The 24775-nt window shown below is 37.7% G+C and overlaps 1 protein-coding gene across 2 annotated transcripts in view; it reads left to right on the top strand.

Annotated features, from left to right (window-relative positions):
• znf292a (zinc finger protein 292a) overlaps window positions 1–24775 on the top strand; it is a 59934-nt gene that overhangs the window by 12885 nt on the left and 22274 nt on the right. For both annotated transcript variants that reach the window (XM_077238629.1, XM_077238631.1), the window contains exons 3-6: window positions 8494–8572; window positions 15779–15914; window positions 16067–16269; window positions 18229–18365. In XM_077238629.1, the coding sequence (XP_077094744.1) occupies window positions 8494–8572; window positions 15779–15914; window positions 16067–16269; window positions 18229–18365 (555 nt within the window). The remainder of the gene's footprint in view (window positions 1–8493; window positions 8573–15778; window positions 15915–16066; window positions 16270–18228; window positions 18366–24775) is intronic.

Here is a 24775-nt window from a genome sequence, read left to right as displayed (position 1 = left end):
TTTATAGCATTTTGAAAAAAAATAAAATTAACTTTTTATTTATCATAAACAATATTGTTGTTTGATTTAATAATCATTGTTCAACATGTTCAGACTGAGCCAATAAAACATTTTTACAGGATAAGTGGAATATTCACAAAATGTGTGGGTCTAGGTAAAAAAAATAATTTTTCTGAAAACTACTGAAATGGATTTATAGCGTTTTGGAAAAGAACTCCTCATATTTACTGTCCTCTGAAAATAACTTAACATACAGCCATTATTGTCAAAATATCTGGCAACAAAAGTGAACATGTCCAAAGTGTCAATATTTTGTGTGAGCACCATTGTTATCTAGCACTGCCTTAATCCTAATAGGCATGGAATTCACCAGAGCTGCACAGGTTTTTGCTGGGGTCCTCTTCCACTCCTCCACAATGACATCACAGAGCTGCTGGATGTTAGACACATGGCGCTTCTCCACCTTACACTTGAGGATGCCCCACAGGTGCTCAATAGGGTTCAGGTCTGGAGACATACTTGGCCACTCCATCACCTTCACCTTCCTCAGCAAGGCAGTTGACATCTTGACTTGGCGGTGTGTTTGGGGTCGTTATCATGCCGTTTGGCCCAGTTTCTGAAGGGAGGGCATCATGTTCTGTTTTAGAATGTCACAGTACATGTTGGTATCCATGTTTCCCTCAATGAAGCGTAGCTCCCTAGTACCAGCAGTACTCATGCAGCCCCAGTCCATGATGCTAGCACCATGCTTGACTGTAGGCGAGACACAATCTTCTTGGTACTCCTCACCAGGCCGTCTCCACACATGCTGGAAACCATCTGAGCCAAACAAGTTTATCTTATCTTATCTCTTCAGACCACAGGACATGATTCCAGTAATTCATGCTCTTGGACAGGTTGCTTTCAGCAAACTATTTGCGGGCTTTCTTGTGTGCCAGCTTCAGAAGAAGCTTCCTTCTGGGACGACGGCCATGCAAACCGACTTGTTGTAGTGTGCTGCGTATGGTCTGAGCACTGACAAGCTGAACTTCCGCTTCTGCAACCTCTAAAGCAATGCTGGCAGCACTCATGCGTCTGTTTTTTGAAGCCAGCTTCTGCACCTGACGCACAGCACGAGGACTCAACTTCTTTGACTAACCCTTGCGAGGCCTGTTCTGAGTGGAACCCGTATTGGAAAACCTCTGTATGACCCTGGCCACTGTACTGTAACTCAGTTTCAGGGTGTTACCAATCTTCTTATAGCCTAGGCCATCTTTGTGGAGAGAAGCAATTCTAATTCTCAAATCCTTAGAGAGTTCTGTGCCATGAGGTGCCATGTTGAACATCCAGTGGTCAGTATGAGAGAATTGTACTCAAAGAACAAATTTGAACTGCTCTCATACAAGATGCACAAATTTGTATGGTTCTGTCAAGCAGACAAGAACATGAAAATTATTAATAGGACATGTGGCTTTGCATGGTTAAACGACATACAGCTATTATCACTTAGGGTGTACTCACTTTTGTTGCCAGCTATTTTGACAATAATGGCTGTATGTTGAGTTATTTTCAGAGGACAGTAAATATATACTGCTATACAAGCAACACAATGACTACTCTATATCAAATTTTCATTTCTATAGTATTGTCCCTTGAGAAGATATATATATATATATATTAGTGCTGTAGCGGCGCGTTAATGACGTTGACACTTCGACGTCAAAATTATGTCAACGCCATATTTTTGCGTCAACACTTCTTTATTTATTTATTTTTTGCACCGTTTCCGGCGGTACAGCTCGCCACCACCCCTATGGCCACCACACTTGGGAGACCGAAACATTGCAGAATGGAGGACGAAGACAACTAGAAGTTAATGTGCTTTCCATTAAATGAATCACACACAGTAAACAAACCATCTTCAGGGTCGACGATCACGCCGGCGTGATCAAGTTACATGACTAGTTTAAGACGTCGAAGCATAAAAACAAAGTCACGTCAAAGCCGTCTAAGAAAAGCCTGGCCACACCCTATTAAGCCCTATTGTACCGAATTTTGGTTGTAGTTCCACCAGAGTTCCACTGGGGGGCGATTGTCCGAGTGCAAAATGAATGGGAGTCTATGGGGCTAGACGGCTAAATTTGTTTCTTTCACCCGATTGCCGTTGAGAAATCTCAGATTTGAATGTAGATTTTGCAAATTCAACATGGGTTATAGGTCCAAAGTTGAATGAACAAGTACTTATGTCCTTTCGATTTCTTACAGGTTGAGTTGTGGTTGCCCATAACACGCTAGCATTCTGCTAATGGACTTTGATTGGTCAGTGAAGGACTGATTACGTCCAGAGATACCGCTTGATGGCATCGTGGCATCCGAAGTATTTTCGGCGTGGTCTTTTAAAACAACAACAACAAAAAAACTCTTCTAGCACGTGTATTTACCTGTGTCAGCGGTGTTGTCGATGCCTCGAGAGAAAAGAAAGTGCAGATCGCGAAAGCACCAAAGTGACTGAAGGATTTCCGTAAAGCAGTTCTCTGGTCGTACAATGTGTATGACGTCATTGCCATTTTAAAAGACTTTTTAAAGCAAATAAGTGACTCTAAAAAATCTAACACCCAGTAATCTGTAATTTATTTGCATCTCCTTTCAAAAACAACATTCAAATTACTAGACAAAAAATTATATCCTGAGAAAAGTGGATTTTTAGGGTTATAGCTCCATAGACATCCATTCATTCTGCACTCGTCCTGTGAGTGCCCTCATATGGAGCCAGAGATGAACTGCAACCAGTTCAGAACCAGGAAGTTTACTGCCAGTGAAACTTCGCCCCATATTAGACATTCTCTGGTCACATTGAGCGCTGCCGTCCACTTCTGTCGAAAGTGCTGGCTTGAAATTCTATTATACTTTTTGTTTTGTGTTGATAGACCAAGTAAAAAAGAGATATGATCATTTAAACTTTATATAAAAAAATGTTGACGCGTTCGTAAAAGAACACCAGATGGGATGCGACAGGCGTTGCATTTATTCTAATAACTTCGTCGGTTTTTGTCATAAAACAAAATGGAGAAAAATGTGTGAATCTGCTGACTCTGCTCTTCAGGCTGCACGTTTGAGGGAATGGAGGAGGAGCCAGCTGAGCAAACAAGCGAAATTGAAAGTAGGGCTGGACGATTTTGGCTAAAATCATAATCGCGATTAATCGAACAAGTTACCTCGATTACGATTATTGAACGATTATTTAAAATAAATTATTTCTCATGTGTCACTGGCAAGGCTTATACTGTAAATATTCACGGTTATTTTTTTTAATGAAAGAATGCATAATCCTATCTTTGTGATTCTAAAATAAGGAAACACATAGATAGCTTTTAATGCTTACTTATTAAATATTTCAAACAATTGAATCAAACAAAGCATACAATGCTTGAAATAAAAACATCTTATAAAAAAGTAATTAAGTTTTAATGTAAAAAGAAAGTTTCCTAAAAATGTAGAAAAAAGTTATTTTTGTAAACAAAATAAATTACTGTAAATATTGCCATCTTAAAAGTAAAATATAACTTGTATAAAACTAAAAAAACTAATCCTTTTCATATTGTGTAGCATTTGTAAATGCTTGTGTTATCGCAACCTGTTTTGTGGAGTGGAGGCACTTGTTGCTGGGCGTTTGTCAGTCTCTCTCTTTTTTCGCGTGTTTCTTTGGTACAAGCGGCTCCTGTTGCTGAGTTGACTCAGTGTTTGAGTTCCCATTCACACAGAGGTTCCGAAAATAACCGGATAAAGTGGCCCGGGATTTGACCCGGGTTCGTTTGACTTTGGTTCATTCACACTGCAAGTGATTTTCCGGAATCAACAGAGTGCGTTCACACAGACACACACAACCCGCAAAGACACGTGACATGTCCCAGCGGCGTCTATAGTTTGCTTATGAGCTGCGATTTTCTCTCGAGAAACTACGCTTGTGCATTTTTTTTTCTCTGATTCGATCATAAACTATCGCATTACGAACCGTTTCACGCTGGCGAACGATCCCGGCTTAGCGCCATCATTACGACACGGCATTGATTATGGCTTTTTTTCACACAGCGCGCGTTCCGGGACTGAACACGGCAATGTTACTATGTCCCCAACCTGGCATCAATCACGGGTCGTGTTTGCGTTCACATAAGGTGTTGGTTCTGCCAATTTCCCGGGATCAACGCGCTGTGTGAAAGGGGCTCATGTTGCTTCAATGTCGCAGACTGGACAGGGCGGAGTTACGTGACTACACACGCGGTAATATGTTTTAAGGGGAAGTTTTAAGGGGAACACACAGTGGGCGGAAAGAGATTTACAGAGTAGACAAAGAGAGACATATATACGTTATATATAGAGAGAGATATATTATTGCTAGTTTTTGGAAGAGTTTGAGTAGATTTTGAGAGTAGTTTAGGAGTACTGTAGATAGTTTAGGTAGTTTAGGAGTAGTTTACGAGTAGATATAGATAAACTGTTTTGAGGAGTGGCACAGATAAAAAATAAAATAAATAAAAAACACCTGATATTTGTTGTAAATAGTTATATGTATAGTTTGACTTTGTGTTAATTTTACCTTTTGTATGGTATATTTGCACTATTGAGTGCAACCCCTCTTACTCAAGGAATGAAAGCCCTGTAATGTTGATATCTGTGTAATTATACATTAAGTGTGTAGAGTTTCTAATCAAAAAAGAAAAGAAAAAACGCCTATTGCCACACCTACTTTTTGCTGTATATAGTTTGATTTTATCTCAATTTTACCTTTTTTATGTTGTATTTGCACTATTTGGGAACCCTCATACTCTGGGAATGCAATGCCTTAAATATAGCTCTCTGTATAATTGTGTGCACAACATTTTTTAAAAAGTGGCTAAGTTAAAAAGAAAGAAAAAAGCCTATGGCTACACCCGCTTTTTTTTGGTAAATCATATTTTTTTGTATATAGCTTGATTATATCTGAATTGTACCTGTATATGTTGACATTTACAACTTGTGTTTACATTTTAAACCTTTTAAAATGCTTCATTGAGCATGCTTGTGCAGGGTTCCCGCGGATCCTTAAAAAGTCTTAAAAAGTCTTAAATTAGATTTTTAAAATTTAAGGCCATAAAAAGTCTTATAAAGTCTTATTTTTACTTATGAAAGGTCTTACATTTTAGATGACACTTCGACTTAGACATATCTAAATGTTTTCCAAATTAAAACTATCTAATTAGCGTAATATTATTTTTTATTATTCTATCTTTGTGGATTTGCTTGTTCACGTGACAATTCGCATCACATTCGCGGCCGGCAGAATAACGTCTGTCTCCTGCACGCGAGAGAGGAGAGAAGAAGAAAGTTGGCAAATGTCAGTTCAGTAGTAAGTTCATTCTTTGTGCGTAGGGGTGTGCGATGTGTATTGTCTACTATGATATTGTAATCATTGTTTTAAGGATGTACGAGGCACTGTGAGCTGACATCGCATTTGTCTCTCGTGCTTTCACTGCGTGATGTGTCAGTGCAGTTATAGGTAGGCCTATGTCCCCAAATTAGTTTTTGTCTTATATTTATATTATGTTCTTATATTAGAATATCACATCAGTAAGAGTGCCGTTTTCCCGTGCACAAGTGTGATATTTTGTTATACAATAGTTAAATTAAAAATAAATTAACATTGTGAGTTACTTTTTAGACACCATATTGACAAAATTATTTGTTTTCCCTTTATTTCGCTGACGAGAATTTCAAAATGAAACCGTAGCAGAGTCTAATGCAACAGACACCGATGATTTCTTGACTGAAATCCACGTTTTAAACGAGTCATTTTAACGATTCAATGAACAATCACTTGTTTCTTTCCCGATTGAATCAGCCGTTTGAACAAATCGGTTGAATGAATGAATGACTCCCTCAACTCGCTTACGGTATTAAGACAGTGACTTGCTGCCGCCTACTGGCGGTTTTAGTTTCATATTTAAAGTAGGGGCCTACCCTTTAATTAAAACGTTAAAATTAGAAATCATTTCATATTTAAATATTGAATATGGATTTTTTTTAAACTATCTCATAGCTTTATTTATGCAATTGTAAATGGAGTGTAAATATTAATGCCTCTTCTGATGCTGCTTCTGTGTCACCTCTGAACTGCAAAGATGGATTTTGATTGAATGATTTAATTTGACTGGTAACGGTGGTACTGTATAATTATTGTGTAATTAAGTATTATTTTATAAATAAGTATAATTACTGTATAATTTAATTTGAATAATTTGAATGTTAGTATTTGACATAAAAGGTGATGCAGAACTCTAAATAAGTTTAGAAAAAATGTCCATATATAGGTGAAAATGCCCCTGGAAATCAATTTAAGGTGGCAAATATTGCACGTTAATTAATCATTTCTGTCACTGCTGTGAACTGACCACTGCATAGAATATGAAAAATATGAATATCTTCGTGAGTCTGCTGTCAACAACAGGCCTAAACCAGCCATTGCACCAGCACAAAAACATAATCAGTAAAATATCATCTAATTATTATCAACAAAACGTTTAAAATATCGAGATATATTTTTGTCAATATTGCACACCCCTAATGTACGGTCTTAATTTTGATTTCTTCAAGTCTTAAAAAGGTCTTAAAAAGCCTTAAATTTGACTTTAAAAAGTGTGCAGGAACCCTGTTGTGTTTTTTGTAGTAGAAAAGCTATAATTTTTCTATTCGTTCATCCTCGGTTGCGGCGAGGGCGCGCTGTTATAAAAAGAAGCCGTGCACACAGCCAAAGCGATATGGGGTCTTGCCGGTCTCCCAACGCGTCATTTTTAGGCTTTAAGCCTTGTTTATACTCAACGCGTCCGCACTAGTGCGAGTCTCAGCTGACAGCGCGCACCTCTCCAAACGGACGAGGCGTTTATACTTGACGCGCTCGCCGTTGTGCTATTCTGTGAAACGACAGGGGGCGACTCGGAGTAATTCTCCTCTAAACCACCAGGAATCAGCTGTGAAGAAGTAGTTTGCTGTTTATTAGTAGTTTATTAATAGCTGATTCATATTAAAAGAGTAATAAATGCAGTAGGTTTATTGTACTTTTTTGTACAAACTAGTTAAACAACTGAAGCCTTATTGAAGAGTGTTTAAACCTTAATTTCATCAGCAGGGCTTACTTCTGCTACTGTAGGCTTATTTTGTAAATTTAAGCAGTTACTTTAGACAAGTGTAAACTGGGTCCTTAATGCAAATGTGATCCTATTCACAAAATGAGAGGCTTTTTTGGTCACCCATCAATGCACATCTATCTGTGTATAGAAGGATAATAACATGCAGGTACAGACGTACCAGTTCGGCCAGATTCGGCTCAAAGTCGTTCATCTTCGGATGCGGTGCCGCGCGCAGGTGAAATGGGGTCTTGCGCACCCAATGCGCACGACCGCCCACACCGCAATGACGTCATTTTGCCGCGCGCACCTTCGCGCTCTTGCGGACATGTCGAGTATAAACAAGGCTTTACTCCGTGTCAGCGCGCGCTCTGATTATGTTTTTTTATTAATCGAGCAGCAGAAAAATTTGTCGTTAGATTAGTCGACTAATCGATAAAATAATCGCCCAACTAATCGTTTAGTTAATAATCGTTTACCCCAGCCCTAATATATATATGTGTGTGTGTGTGTGTGTGTGTGTGTGTGTGTGTGTGTGTGTGTGTGTGTGTGTGTGTGTGTGTGTGTGTGTGTGTGTGTGTGTATATTATGAATATAATTTCAGTTACATTTTAAATGAATATAAATATAATTCTAAAAACTTGTGTTAAAGGCTAAAATGTGAGGTTTATCATTTTCTAAAACTTTTTTTCGGCTTTCGACACTAGTGTAATGATGTTGGGAGGAAGGAAGGAAGGAGCTGGGAACCAGCGAACGTACACAAACTTTATTATATAAATAAACACAAAATGAAAGTAAAAGCAACTCATGGACTTAAACAAAACACAAAGTAAAAGTCTAGGCCTGGTCCTCTCTCGTCCTTCACTGTCGTCACTCGTCCTTTTATGCTTCCGAAGCTCCTCCGTGAGAGATCCTCAGTGTGTCCTAGTGTTTTAGGACCCCTCTTAGCCCAAATAAAATCACTGTAACAGACAGGGGCCAGGCCGGAAATGTTCAAAAGGGTGGGCCTTCATAAGAAAGGGTGGACAAAAAAAACAACAACAAAAACTGCATACTAAATTATCAGAAAAAAAACAGCAGTTTTTAAGTTCAAAGTTACAAAACAGCAAATAAGAAATAACCTACATGATTGAATGAATTTATATATGGTCAGACACTTGCTCGTGTCACTGTATTATTAACATTTGACCGAAATCAAGCTCATAGTTATGAGGTTTTTGACCAGCGAATTTCGGTATTTTACCATATAGTGCATTGTGTGCCTTTCACTATATAGAGAATAGTGCTAAGTAAACAAGTAAGTCAGTTTGAACGCAGTGTAAAGGAAATTTACTGAGATGTGTTTGTTCCCTGCTAGGAGCTGTCTGAATCTTCTGTTGTCATTCTCCGGGAAAATCCCTGGTGCCTTATGGGAAGAGTTTCAATCTTCTGTCAAGGTCAGAGACAAGACTTCATTAAATTTTTTTATTAACACAAAGGTAATGTGCAGTATCTTGTGGAATTGGTGGATGGACCTGGCTTATCAAATTATTATTACATTCATATAAGCATCACATATCAGCATTTCTAATTATTATTATTATTTTAAGAACGTATTGGGTTAGATGTCCAAATAAAGAATAAATTCCAGATGGCTTGGTTAATTGCTTTATGGGTTCACCAAACACGGAAAACTATTTTCAATGCACAATATATTTTCAATATCATCTCTGTGCCGTCAAGTATATGATTGCTGTCATTACACAGTGAATATGTGTGATCTGTGTTGGCAAAATAAGTCAGAATGAGCAAATTAAATATATATATATATATATATATACACACACTCACCTAAAGGATTATTAGGAACACCTGTTCAATTTCTCATTAATGCAATTATCTAATCAACCAATCACATGGCAGTTGCTTCAATGCATTTAGGGGTGTGGTCCTGGTCAAGACAATCTCCTGAACACCAAACTGATTGTCAGAATGGGAAAGAAAGGTGATTTAAGCAATTTTGAGCGTGGCATGGTTGTTGGTGCCGGACGGGCCGGTCTGAGTATTTCACAATCTGCTCAGTTACTGGGATTTTCACGCACAACCATTTCTAGGGTTTACAAAGAATGGTGTGAAAAGGGAAAACATCCAGTATGCGGCAGTCCTGTGGGCGAAAATGCCTTGTTGATGCTAGAGGTAAGAGGAGAATGGGCCGACTGATTCAAGCTGATAGAAGAGCAACTTTGACAGAAATAACCACTCGTTACAACCGGGGTATGCAGCAAAGCATTTGTGAAGCCACAACACGCACAACTTTGAGGCGGATGGGCTACAACAGCAAATAGGAAAAAGAGGCTACAATTTGCAAGAGCTCTCCAAAATTGGACAGTTGAAGACTGAAAAAATGTTGCCTGGTCTGATGAGTCTCGATTTCTGTTGAAACATTCAGATGGTAGAGTCAGAATTTGGTGTAAACAGAATGAGAACATGGATCCATCATGCCTTGTTACCACTGTGCAGGCTGGTGGTGGTGGTGTAATGGTGTGGGGGATGTTTTCTTGGCACGTTTTAGGCCCCTTAGTGCCAATTGACCCTTCGCAAAGACCCGCCCCCCTTAGTTACTGTCGCTATGTCCGACAAGCTACGCTGCTCTCACGCACACCATGTTCTCACGCAGTGAAAAATACATCGCGGATCAGAGAGGAGACTGACAATACGCTGACAGACAGGGCAGACCAGGTTACTTTTCGGTTACTTTTGATATTAAACATATTAAACAAAGACTCACCTTTCAAATTTGGTCATTTATAAAAAGAAATTTAAACAATAAATACCGTTTTGTGGCTCTTTAATGTGTCGTGACAGATCCCTGTAGAGCCTCAGTTAATGCTGCTCGTGAACCGATCATCTCTTCCTTCTAGTTCATTTATAGCATCAAATAAACATGAATGAACATAAGAAGGAATGTTGTTTTAACAGCGGAAAGACGTCAGTATATTCAGTTTTTCAAGTTCAAATCCTCCCATGTTAATCTACTAACTCTCCTGACTGCTTTGTCGGACAAAATGGCGGATGGCGAAGTATGATTGGTCAGATCATCTGTCAATCAAGCTCCCTGCGAAGGGTCAATTGGGCATTGTCTAAATGCCACAGCCTACCTGAGCATTGTTTCTGACCATGTCCATCCCTTTATGTCCACCATGTACCCATCCTCTGATGGCTACTTCCAGCAGGATAATGCACCATGTCACAAAGCTTGAATCATTTCAAATTGGTTTCTTGAAAATGACAATGTACTAAAATGTCCCCCACAGTCACCAGATCTCAACCCAAAAGAGCATCTTTGGGGTGTGGTGGAACGGGAGCTCCATGCCCTGGATGTGCATCCCACAAATCTCCATCAACTGCAAGATGCTATCCTATCAATATGGGCCAACATTTCTAAAGAATGCTTTCAGCACCTTGTTGAATCAATGCCACGTAGAATTAAGGCAGTTCTGAAGGCGAAAGGGGGTCAAACACAGTATTAGTATGGTGTTCCTAATAATCCTTTAGGTGAGTGTATATATATATATATATATATATATATATATATATATATATATATATATATATATCCGGTCCTTCTCAAAAAATTAGCATATTGTTATAAAGTTCATTATTTTCCATAATGTAATGATAAAAATTAAACTTTCATATATTTTAGATTCATTGCACACCAACTGAAATATTTCAGGTCTTTTATTGTTTTAATACGGGTGATTTTGGCATACAGCTCATGAAAACCCAAAATTCCTATCTCAAAAAATTAGCATATTTCATCCGACCAATAAAAGAAGTGTTTTTAATACTAAAAAAGTCAACCTTCAAATAATTATGTTCAGTTATGCACTCAATACTTGGTCGGGAATCCTTTTGCAGAAATGACTGCTTCAATGCGGCGTGGCATGTGGGCAATCCGCCTTTGGCACTGCTGAGGTGTTATGGAGGCCCAGGATGCTTCGATAGCGGCCTTAAGCTCATCCAGAGTGTTGGGTCTTGCGTCTCTCAACTTTCTCTTCACAATATCCCACAGATTCTCTATGGGGTTCAGGTCAGGAGAGTTGTCAGGCCAATTGAGCACAGTAATACCATGGTCAGTAAACCATTTACCAGTGGTTTTGGCACTGTGAGCAGGTGCCAGGTCGTGCTGAAAAATGAAATCTTCATCTCCATAAAGTTTTTCAGCAGATGGAAGCATGAAGTGCTCCAAAATCTCCTGATAGCTAAATGCATTGACCCTACCCTCGATAAAACACAGTGGACCCTCACCAGCAGCTGACATGGCACCCCAGACCATCACTGACTGTGGGTACTTGACACTGGACTTCAGGCATTTTGGCATTTCCTTCTCCCCAGTCTTCCTCCAGACTCTGGCACCTTGATTTCCGAATGACATGCAAAATTTGCTTTCATCCGAAAAAAGTACTTTGGACCACTGAGCAACAGTCCAGTGCTGCTTCTCTGTAGCCCAGGTCAGGCGCTTCTGCCGCTGTTTCTGGTTCAAAAGTGGCTTGACCTGGGGAATGCGGCACCTGTAGCCCATTTCCTGCACACGCCTGTGCCTGGTGGCTCTGGATGTTTCTACTCCAGACTCAGTCCACTGCTTCCGCAGGTCCCCCAAGGTCTGGAATCGGTCCTTCTCCACAATCTTCCTCAGGGTCCGGTCACCTCTTCTCGTTGTGCAGCGTTTTTTGCCACACTTTTTCCTTCCCACAGACTTCCCACTGAGGTGCCTTGATACAGCACTCTGGGAACAGCCTATTTGTTCAGAAATTTCTTTCTGTGTCTTACCCTCTTGCTTGAGGGTGTCAATGATGGCCTTCTGGACAGCAGTCAGGTCGGCAGTCTTACCCATGATTGCGGTTTTGAGTAATGAAACAGGCTGGGAGATTTTAAAAGCCTCAGGAATCGTTTGCAGGTGTTTAGAGTTGATTAGTTGATTCAGATGATTAGGTTAATATCTCGTTTAGAGACCCTTTTCATGATATGCTAATTTTTTGAGATAGGAATTTTGGGTTTTCATGAGCTGTATGCCAAAATCATCAGTATTAAAACAATAAAAGACCTGAAATATTTCAGTTGGTGTGCAATGGATCTAAAATATATGAAAGTTTAATTTTTATCATTACATTATGGAAAATAATTAACTTTATCACAATATGCTAATTTTCTGTGAAGGACCTGTATATATAGAGTTACTTTCATATTCTACAATTAAAAAACCTTCAAAATGATATATTTTTTATAATTTAATGAGCTACACCTGTTTGAAGACGATAAAGTCAGCAAAGTCAATTTTGAGAATGTTCAGATGTTCTCTGAACGTTCCGAAACAAAATCACCAAGCAACCATACCTTAAAATCCCTGGTAATAACACCAAATTTGGCACACACAAAGTCAAAACTCATCTATCATGAAAATATTTGTTCAACGTTCCGAAACAAAATCACCAAGCAACCACACCTTAAAATCCCTGGTAATAACACCAAATTTGGCACACACCAAGTCAAAACTCATCTATCATGAAAATATTTGTTCAACTTTATTGAGAATATTTATAGAATATTTAACATTACCTAACTGTTTTTTCTGCTTAGCAGTCAGTTTGAGAAACGTGTCTCTGGTTAAGGGCTTCACATGTAGCAATTCATGTAGAAAAATTATGCAACAAGATATCATTAATAACAATAAATAGCAAATTGCCCATTTCATGTTAACAAGTTTATTTAAAAAGACTAAATTCTGTGAAAGAATTTTCATGATTTTTCCTGCGTGGATGTGTGGCCAGATAAATAGTGATCAACACAGCTAGCAAAGTTCATTTTAAAACATACAGTTTCATATTGTGTCCATGCCCAACCATTGTTCAAGATTTGCTACATTAATGTCCACAATCATCTTATTTTTGTTAAGGCATAATAAGTTGAGCTAAATCTCAATTGCTCCGACAAGATTCGCAGTGCATTTATAGCATTAGCCATCGACTGAGCACTCTCAATATCCATTACAAAACAGGGATACATCGAAGAAAAATGTAATTATTAAAAGCTTGAAGATTTTTTTTTCTATTTCCGCCCACTGACATCTGGTTTGGCCAGACAAAATTACAGAAGACATTTGATTGCCAACAGTAGCAATAGTGTTGGGGTAAGGTGTGTGGCAGAAAGTTTTGACGCAAATCGACCAGAGATCGAATCCGCCTTTTGCCGAACTCGCTCTACTCCCTTTTCCCATCACATATCAGATGTGAAAGCCATTTATTTTCAATTAAAATGAAGAAAATATTCGTAAAGTGGAAATAAGGTGTCTAACGTGTGTTTAATAATAAAGTGTTTATTGGTTAGGGGGAGGTGTAGGGAGGGCTTTATTGTCCTAATAAGGCGGCATTCAATTTCTCATAATATACATTGCACATCACCACATTTTTCATGAATTCTCAAACAACTCGATGGATGATTCAGTCTCTCGAAATCCCTCCTTTCCGCGAGCCTGCTCTGCTCTGATTGTCCAGATGGCCCAGTCTGTTGTGATTGGTCTACGGCTTAAAGCGTATTTCGGAAGCTAAACAGCTATTATATAACCGGAGGCTTCCTAAAGCTCAGCGACTATACACACTACACACACACACTACACAGTAACGATGATGTGATCTCACCATATCAATCCAAGCATGAGTCCCATGATGAAAAATTGTAAGAACTATTTATTCAACCCGAACCTCCATGGCAAGGATGACTCAGTGATACACTACTCATGTTGAGGTACATTATGAGATGTTGCAACTGTAATTCACCATCAGCATTAACAAGTGTATGTCCATCAATAAACCCATGTGTGTATTTCAAATTTATTGCGGTGCACATGCGGGAACTGTATCAATAACGGTGAATACGTTCACCCAGGACTAACGTGAATGACTGATGTAACAAACGTTTGTAAAACAAATCTTGCTTCATCCTTTATCTTTACTCAAAGTAGTAAGAACAACAGACAATCTGCATTAATAGACACAGTTTGAGGTAATATTGGCTTTTGAGAATTTGAGAATCCCGTGTTGAACTCCGAGATTGAGAAGCAGTCGTCAATAAAGTGACGTGTTGTGGGCTGGTTAAGTTGTTTGCGGGTGGACAACGTACAACATAGGCGGGCATTATGCACATGTATTTTCTAGTGACGTAGAACTGTCACACAGTGAGATTCGAAATACATACGACGATTTCTTTTGGGAGACAATAACTTTATTTATTGGGCACTTTCGACTTTACAACTTTGCCGAATATTTACATTCACAAACAGCTACACACTGCATGAAAGGGAATATTCGGGGGGGGGAAACATAATAGGGGCTAGGGCTGGGTAAAAAATATCGATTTCTCGATTTTAATCGATTCTCATTTTTACGAACCGATATCGATTCTTAAATCCCAAGAATCGATTAGTCATCCTGTTTTCAGTTGATGAATGAATGGAACATTGTAGCGCGCATCCCATCCAATAAACGCAATAATCTTTGTGCTTTGTTACTATTGATATGAAACAAAGTCTCAGATTTCAAATTACGTCCATTTTCTTACGAAATTCAAAAACATAAATACCGTTTTGGCGCTGTGGCGTGAGATCGCTCTGGCGCAGCTCAAGAGAAGCAGCAGTGCCGAGCACACATAATCTTCTCTTCCGCCTTAATATTACCAGTTACAGCGTGAAATAAACATGAATGAGCATCTGAAAGTGTGTTAAAAGATAAGAGTATAACTTATGGAAATCCTTATTGTCACATGGAATCGCTCAATCATTGTTTCAACCAAGGAAAGACGTCAGTGAAACAGCTTGTAAACAATGTCATGTAACGTCACATTTACCTCAGAAAAACTATATCCAGTGACCATGAACTCGTTAGTCAGCTAGAAAAATTAACTCTAGAGAGGAGCATTTTGCTAAATATATGCACCATATTACATATGCATTTTATGTTATTTTATAATTATTTTATGTTTTTCAATATTTAATGCATGTTTGAATAAATCTGGCAAGTTTTTATGACAGCCACCATTTAAATATTTATATTTCATATAGCTTTATTATTAGAAAAATAAATAAAAGTGTAATTGTTTGTATACAAATCAGTAAATCTTTACCTTTAATAATAGGCTATAGTAGGCTAAGGAAACAATTTTAATGATACAACTGACTCCCATAGTTTACAGCATTGGTTAAGAGATTTGTTTTCCTTGAGAAAATTTGCCATGTATTGTACCTGATATCCAAAATAATCAATATTGAATCGAATCGAATCGTAATCGAAATCGAATCGAATTGCTAGCTTGTGAATCGAAATCGAATCGAATTGTGAAATTTGTGTCAATACCCAGCCCTAATAGGGGCACTTTAAGCTCACCGAAACTTCCAGTAGTTGGCGATTTCTGTTGAAATTGAAAAATCCTGATCATAGCACCCTTAGTTTTTGAAAAAGAAGAATCTAATGACTCTGCACGTAAACCACTTGCCAGTCATCTTGTGAATATCAGGGATAACGATTATGGGTAGGGTTAGGTGTGGCTGGAGTTAATTAAGATTTAAAAAGCTTTGTTTTTGTATTGTATTGATGATTTCTTTGATGCAGATGGCTCATGACATCCTTCAGGCACGTGGAAACTCGCAGCTTCACACCCTGTTGACTCTGGTGGAGGAGAATGGTGTGTGGTCCAACTCCACTCTGTGTAGCCTTCTCTCAAGTGACATCCCTAATTTAGAGATAGGTAAAAATGCTTTTACCATCTATCACTTTTTTATTTGAATATTCTCTCTTTTATGGTTCATACTTATTTGTTCCAAATTTTGGTAATAATAACATTCATTTATAATTGTACTGCTACTATTTTTAACTTGTTTGGATGTGCGTCTTCTGTAGTACATGAGTTTTTATCTCGAGAAGGACCTGAACTACTTCATATGCGTATAAAGCACCTCATCAAACTGAAGTGTATGGATAAAGCTGCAATACTAGCAAAGATATGCGCAGAGTTTCCTGAATTTGGAGGAAAGAAGAACTTTAAACAAATCTACCTCGTATGTCTGTGTGAAATAAAGCCACAACAAGAACTTATGCAAGAGGTGAGGGTCTTTTTTTTTAATCAGTATATATTGTATTAATGTTGAAGTTCAAGCATATTACAAATTTATTTCTGCTCTAACATTTTTTGTTTGTTTTGAAATTATAATCAGGCTGTTTGTGTTCCTTATGTTATCGGCAATTACAGTTGTATGCATGAGTGGATTGTACATGAAAAGCTCTCCTCTGTAACAAGCAGTCTTTATTTGTTGAATTAAGCTGTTTGAGCACCTCCAGAGGTTACTTCCTACCTTTTTTAAAAAATTTGTTGAACTTCAGAATTAATATTTCAATCGTATTTAAAATGTATAGTCTTGCACAACATGAATATATGAATGCCTCTTTTCGGTGTTATGATAGAATCGCTATAATTTTTAAAGAGTTAGCTCACCCAAAAATTAAAATGTAACATTTTTTCACTCACTTTCGTGTTGTTCCAATCCCAGAAGACTTTCTGAAGAATCTCTAATCTTTAGAGCACAATTGAATATTTTTAATATGCTCTTATTCATGATCAGTGCATATAAATAGAGTTCCTCAAATTTGGTAAGCATGAAGGCTCAATTATATTTGCTTGGCATGTGGGAACAAACCGCATTGGGCTTCTGTGTTTGCCCTGTTTGATGTGTGTTTGTACATTATGAATGTGTGTTGTTCAGTGTTTATATTGGAATAAAAAGCTAAATCTTACTGTAATATCATATAAAGTTCTTCCGAAGACTGCGATTAAACCGCTCAATTCATACGGATTACTTTTACCATGTTTTTTTGTAGGTTTTGATGACATTTTTTGTTGCATTCAGTTTCAATAGCGGGACAAAAATTATGAGAATTTTCATTTGTGTTGCAAAAGATAAAGGATTAGTTCACCTCAAAATGAAAATTTCCTAATAATTTACTCACCCCAATGCCATCCAAGATATTCATGTCTTTCTTTCTTCAGTAGAAGGGAAATTAAGTTTTTTGAGGAAAACATTTCTGGATTTTTCTTTGAATAATGGACTTCAATGACAACCAGCGTTTTGAAGTCCAAATCAATGCAGTTTCAAAGGTCTTTGAAGTGCTTCAGCGGACTGTGCACGATCGCAGCTGAGGATGAGGGTCTAATTTCGCGACATGATAGGTCATTTTCAAAGAAAAAAAAAATATATAATATACTTTTTAACTACAATTGTTCTCGATGTCGCGGGGGGCCGGCAGAAGTACCGCCCCACTGTTTACAAAGTGACCAATACAATTTGAACTATCCTCCTTCGCACGGTCGAGTGGGGCGGTACTTCCGCAACATCGAGCCTGACCTTTCAACGTGATGGCGTAGTTCCCGGCGCGTTGCAGATCAGTGCAATCCGAACAATTGTAGTTAAAAAAAAAAAAAAATTTTTTATTTTTTTTAAATGACCTATCGTTTCGCAAGATAAGACCCTCCTCCTCAGCTGCGATCATGTACAGTCCGCTGAAGCACTTCAAAGCCCTTTGAAACTGCATTGATTTGGACTTCAAAACGCTGGTTGTCATTGAAGTCCATTATTCAAAGAAAAATCCAGAAGTGGTTTCCTCAAAAAACTTAATTTCTCTTCTACTGAGGAAAGAAAGACATGGATACCTTGGATGGCATTGGGGTGAGTAAATTATTAGGAAATTTTCATTTTGAGATGAACTAATCCTATAAGAACAGACAAAAGAACAGAATTCTTTTGGGTTTGGACCAGGGACGAAGGCTGCAAATTAGCTTTATGCTATATTGGCTATGTACACGGCATTGGTTGTCTGTGTGTAACAATGCCTAGTGTATTGTCCCTGTTAAACAAACAAAATGGTTAAGCAAATGTTAACAAAACTTTCCTTTTTTTGTGTGATCTATCCCTTTCATTAATCTGTTATTATTATCTTTTTTTTTTTTTGCATAATTTTGACTATTGCAAATAATGTGTAACCTAAATTTACTCTGTTATGTTTGGTAGATAAAGGAGGTAGACTGTAAGGAGGCTCTGGACATGATTTGTAATTTGGAGTCCGAGGAAGACGAGAAGGGAGCTCTCAGTCTTTGTACTGCATTTTTCAAGCGCCAGCTTCTCAGTGGGGATGTTTATTGTGCCTGGTAAGACATTTGTTCTGATTTTTAAAGGTGAAGTGTGTAGTTTCTGCAACACTAGTGTCACCTAGCAGAATTACAGAATTAAAAGATATTTTCAATCAACCTTGTAAACATTGCATAGCACCTCCACCAACTCAAACATCACATACACAGCTCTTACGGGTCCTTGTGAAGGCATATTTTAACTGGTAAAAGTTGGGCTTATTTCAATAAAAGGTCCAAAATATTAGGAGTACTTTAAGCTTTGTTGCTATGGGTCATGAGTAAGCAACTGAGGGTTGGCTTGCTTATAATAAACCCATCCAACGTATCTGTACCAGGCACATTTTTGACATGATTTGCCACACCTGTTTGAGGCTGAGTAAACGTTATAAACTTAGATTTAGTAACAGCTGGCATCAGCGCAAACCCTCTTTTGGCATTAAAAAACTACTGACAGGATTTACTAAAGAAACGCAGTGGAAAATTAGTCAAGTCAACTCACCTGCATTTATATAGCACTTTTAACAATATGGACTGTTTCAAAGCAGCTTTACAGTGATAATAGGAAATTAAAGTAACAGAGATTGTTTTAGCTTTACAGCAGCTCAAAATTAAAGTTATTGTCCAGCTAAAGTTAGTTTGAATTGATTCACTTCCTTCGCAACGGTCATTAGCTATTAACTTAACTCTCTGGGGTCGAGAAACGCGCCGGCGCGTTTTGCTGTTTTTTTTCCACATAGCAGCAACATAGACTTAAAATACTCCGTCATTTTTGGTCATATAAATAAAATCAACACATGATTATAAACTATAGAGGGTCTTCTTTTTTTTGTGTACACTCACATTAACATCAAAACCGTGTGCTTTTGTAAAATGAAGAAAATAAACAGGGTGTGCTTTCTGCCTCTCTGTCTCCGTTAAATTTTTTTCTGGTGCACGTCTCTAAACTTAAACAAAGCTCAGCGAATACTATTCACACAAGCACGAGCAATATATCTTTATTATCATTTAAGTTTGTACTTTTAAAATATATAATTCAAAACTAAAATAAATATTCTCTGTTTATGTAATCTATTAAAAAAGAGAGAGGTGTCAGCCGATCTCATTATCGTTCTCTTAGCTCATTATTCTGCTAATCTGACACGCCCACGGAGAGCGCGCGGTATTCAAACGCAAATGATCTGAAACACATGCAAAGTGTCAACGCCCCTCATAAACGCGATAACACAACAAATGTAATCATCAGATTAATGTAGCCTACTATTTCTTCTTGCGAGGCTGTGTGAGGAATAATCCTGGGACATTTACCTCAGAACATGTACTGTTTTTTTTCATTTCGAGGAGCAACGGATCCATCTGATAAGTACGTTTTTTTTTTATTATTGTTCTAATCGCGATATCATAGTGTATGTAAACCGCAAAAAGACTGTTTAAATATGAATCGCGTCTGTGTGTGAATGAATGAACTGAACAGTTTTTACCAAACCCTATTGCTATACTGAGATGAGTGAAAATCGACTGAAATATGTTGAAATAACGTTAAAATGTCTTTGTATTAGCAACGTATTAAACTGCAAATTAATATGTATGCCCTAATATAGGCTCATAAAAACAAAAAACGACATGCCTATGTTACAGACGAAATATGAAAGACAACATTTCGTCGACTAGTTTTGGATAGATTATTAACTGTTTACTGTAAACTAGACTACTGCCACATTGAATAAGCTTTTGTTCACCAATTTCTGCTCAAATGTTATATATTAGGCTATGTTTGTTTTGTCAAAAATAAAGTCATCAACTAGGATGCTATTATAGTCTTTGTTCCAATGTAGGCTTTATTCAAACTAATGAATCCTTAACTTTGAAATATGTATGATAAAATGTATACTTTAGTTTTTACAAAGAAATATGAAATATCCATCTGAGAAGTAAGTTTTTTTACTATTGTTCTAATTGCGATATCATAGTGTATGTAAACCGCAAAAAGACTGTTTAAATATGAATCGCGTCTGTGTGTGAATGAATGAACTGAACAGTTTTTACCAAACCCTATTGCTATACTGAGATGAGTGAAAATCGACTGAAATATGTTGAAATAATGTTAAAATGTCTTTGTATTAGCAACGTATTAAACTGCATATTAATATTTATATGCCCTAATATAGGCTATCATAAAAACAACAAACGATATGCCTATGTTACAGAAGAAATATGAAAGACAACATTTCGTTGACTAGTTTTTGGATAGATTATTAACTTATTACTGTAGCCTAAACTATAGACTACTGCCACATTGAATAAGCTTTTGTTCACCAATTTCTGCTCAAATGTTAAATATATTAGGCTATGTTTGTTTTGTCAAAAATAAAGTCATCAACTAGGATGCTATTATAGTGTTTGTTCCAATGTAGGCTTTATTCAAACTAATGAATCCTTAACTTTGAAATATGTATGATAAAATGTATACTTTAGTTTTTACAAAGAAATATTACACTTGAAATATTGTTATTTTAATTGTTGCTGTAATTGTAACCTTTTTAATAAAATAGCAAATAATATATTTACAAGGTAGATGTAAACAAAATCTTAAAAGGTCTATATAAGCCTTCTCTTCAAATTATTTGTATTGTGTTTTATTAGTAACAAATTTGGGGAGAGGATACATATCCAAAACTTTCTGAAAATACAGTATGAGAATTAACTACACAATTACTAGAAATGTTCACCTTGGATATTATACAATTTGCAAGCAAAAATACAAGTGGAAAAATACTATTTTTTATAGATGTTTCCAACTGTGAACCAATTTTGTAGTATATATACACATTTCTTTTCTTGTGTCCTTGTATTCTTTCTTGTGGCTCAGTGACACACCTGTGAAAAGCTCATTATGCAGGCTCATTAAGCAGGTCTTTTGTCTTCACAGGTGTGAATCAGACCATTATACATGAGTCACGCCCATTTCGCATATTGCCTTTCCAAACAAAAAGTGTTTTACTAAATTTAAATCAATGTATTGTTTTATGTGAATGATTTGGAAGGATGATTTTCAGATCATTTTGAAGCAAAAATCCTAGGCAGGAACATCCATTAGTCAAAAGTCTTGTGGACACATATTTAGTATGTGTTTTGTGGCCTTATTTCAGAGACTTTAAGTTTTAGTTTTTTCAATAACCATGCATAAACAATATTCTCTCAAAAATACAAACATGTACATACATCTTGCTAACATATTATGGTAGCCCTGTTTGTGCTATATAGAGTGAATTTACACCTATGCCATTAACATGTTTATAAATAACTGAAAAAAGCACAAATGTTAGACCATGTCAGAACACCTCCAGGACCCCAAAAACACATAGGACCCCAGAGGGTTAAGGGCCCCTAACAAGACACCGTTCTAACAGATAACCTTTAATGTGATCCGGCCGCTCATTTGCACAACACAGTGCCTGGTGGCTCTGAGAATTTTTTATCGTTTCCGAATAGCCACGTAAGTCACCTGTTATCCCGACAACGTTTTATCTGTACAGAGGTAAAGGGAAGGAGGCCTTCACAGGGGAGAGACTAGTGACACTTCAGGGATGCGTTGTCGTCATGTCTAGGCGGAGGTCCTTCATCAGATACGGCCTGGATCCGGCGGACTGCGGTAAACCTCGGGATAAAAAGAGAGACTAATATTAGCGTAGACGCCATCCTTCTTATGATGTATCAAGTACATCAGGATTTATGGCAAGTGTTCCTGGTTCTGGCTGATCTAAACTATGCAGCCTAACATTGAATTATAGAAGTCTATAATGTGTATAATGTCTATAACTGACAGACTGTGTCTGCTTCCCGGACAATGTTAGGAAGATTGTTCCAAAGTTTAGGTGCTAGATAGGAAAAGGATCTACCGCCAGCAGTCGATTTTGTTATTCTAGGTATTATCAACTGGCCAGAATTTTGAGATCGCAATAGACGTGAAGGACTATAATGCATTAAGAGCTCGCTCAAGTACTGGGGAGCTTAACCATTTAGTGCTTTGTTAGTCATCAGCAATATTTTAACATTTATACGATGTTTAATAGGGAGCCAATCCAGTGTTGACAGAACCGGGTTAAAATGGTCATACTTCCTGGTTCTGGTAAGAACTGTAGCGGCTACATTTTGGACCAGCTGTAGTTTATGTATTAAACGTGCAGGTCAACCACCCAGTAGAGTATTAAAATAATCTAGCCTTTATAACTACTTAATATTTTAGAAATAAAAACGGTACAAGTAATTAACGTTCACCTTTTATTTCCATTTAACCTTTATACAAACAAGAAAAGTCAAATAAACATAAGACTCTCAGACTGACCTTATTAATATATTTAAATTTAAACCGTAACATAGGCTGATTATATTATTCTTTACACAAAACTTCTTGTAACAAAACTTGTTCTTATAAACCAAAGTGCTTCAGCCAGGATAAAAAAATATTAAAAGTGCTCAGCTGCAGAAAAAAGAGAGAGCAACAACAAAACACATGTTGCTGGGGGCAGGGACATTGTTAAGTGTTGATGACACCCTATGACAGGCTCTAGAGGTTTCTGGCAAGAAATATTAGCTGGTCTACATTATCTGGCTTCAGAGATGCTCTTTTACATGTGACAATGTTGCCACCTGTACTAAAAACCCTCTCAGAGGGGGAGCTTGTGGCCTGAATGCACAAGTAATGTTGTGCCAGTTGGCTTACTCTAGGGAAGTTCTTTTGATAGACTTTCCACCAATCCAGAGGATTTGAGTCATTGTCAGCATTTGGAGACAGAAGGTAGTTGCCGAGCTCCCTTTCAACTGCCTGCTGTGCACTCAAATCTTCTGTGTTAGTAGTAGTGGTGGGCCTATTTGAAAAAAAGCTAGCCAGGGACCTCTTTGTTTTCTTGGCTGGTATAGAAGTTTCTCCCATGGCTTCTTCTCTGGACTCCTCTTCCCTGACCACAACAGATTTCTCTCCCTTCAGCATCTCCAACACAGCTCTCCCTTTGATGTATTCTCTTTTCTCCTCCTGAGTGTACTGGAGCTTGAATCTGGGGTCAACGAGGCATGCCATGTTAAGTAGATCATCCATGGTTGGGTCATTATACTTTTGGTTGAGGTATCCCATCACTGTTGTCTTTATGGTCCTGGTGAGCTCTGTGTCATCCTCTGCTTCCTTCAAGATGGAGGTGTTGAAGAGATGCACCACTGGTTTTAGAAATGATACACTGACATAGGACTCTCCAGACAAGGCATCAGTGAATTCGAGGAGTGGGCTTAGAGCTGCATCTATAGACTGTAAAACATCCACATCTTGCCAGGTAGGAACCAGCGGTCTGGTCTTCTTGTCCTTTGAGTGGACTTCAGTGATGGCCCTTTTCTGTTCCAGAACCCGCTTCACCATTTGTTGACGGGAGCCCCATCTTGTTGGTGTTTCACTGATGAGCTTGTGCTTTGGCAAGTGATACTCCTCCTGAGGCGCTGCAAGGTCCCGTTTCTTCTTCCAGGAGTAGGAGAAGGCAGCCACCACCTTTTTACAGACTCCAATTGCTCTGTCCACCCGCTTGTCTTGGTTAACTTTCTCGGTAGACAGATAGAGGGGAAAAAAATTGCAAATTGCAATATATACTTATAATTTGTATATATATTTTAACTACAATTTTTTGTTTATTCATATTATTCTTACTGCAAAATTCTTCTGCTTGCATAATTTTTTTTGTTTTAACTTCACACCTGATTTGGCAAAGTAAACATATGTTCCAATGCCAGTAAAACACCTTTGAATTTAATTGAAAGAATTGCTGTATCCATACAAATATGCATGTCTTGAATAAAGATTAAATGAATAGCCTATAAAATCACTTAAATAGGGTGAATAAAATCACCTAATCAAAACTACAGGCTAAGTACTAGTTACAACTAAATATTAATAAGTACAATGATTTTAGTCATATATCCTCACACCATAAACAAAATCAGTTAAAGCTGCTGCAGTCCGTAGCTTTTGGCGCTCTGCATGCATCTTGCGGAAGAACATTGTTGCTGGAACTACTTCTCTCCGTTTATGTCTATGACGAATCACGCAGGTACTGGGCTACTCCGCAGCGGAGCCGAGGCGAAGTAGTTTAAAAAGTCTGAATATAAACACTTATTATAGATGTACCGTAGTGATTCATGATAAGACAAAAACACGGTTTGGATATTGGATTCATGATGTACTGGCTCATTATATATATTTAGCTAATTTTTAACAAGTTATGTACTGCAGCTTTAACATAACACTACCATTTATATTAACTGCGTATAACTTACCAATAGCAGAGTTCAGTCGATGCCCAAAGCATTGTAGTCTTGTCCATCTGTTTAACTCAGCGGCTTTGATGACATTGGTCCCGCTATCTGTGGTGATACAGACCTGCCGGTCCTCG

Source organism: Siphateles boraxobius, unplaced genomic scaffold (genome assembly GCF_051911475.1).
Source record: "Siphateles boraxobius isolate OS27281-9 unplaced genomic scaffold, OSU_SipBor_1 22, whole genome shotgun sequence".
NCBI classification, from domain to species: Eukaryota; Metazoa; Chordata; class Actinopteri; order Cypriniformes; family Leuciscidae; genus Siphateles; species Siphateles boraxobius.
Note: the sequence above shows the minus strand (reverse complement) of the source record. Positions and strands in the feature narration are given on the sequence as shown.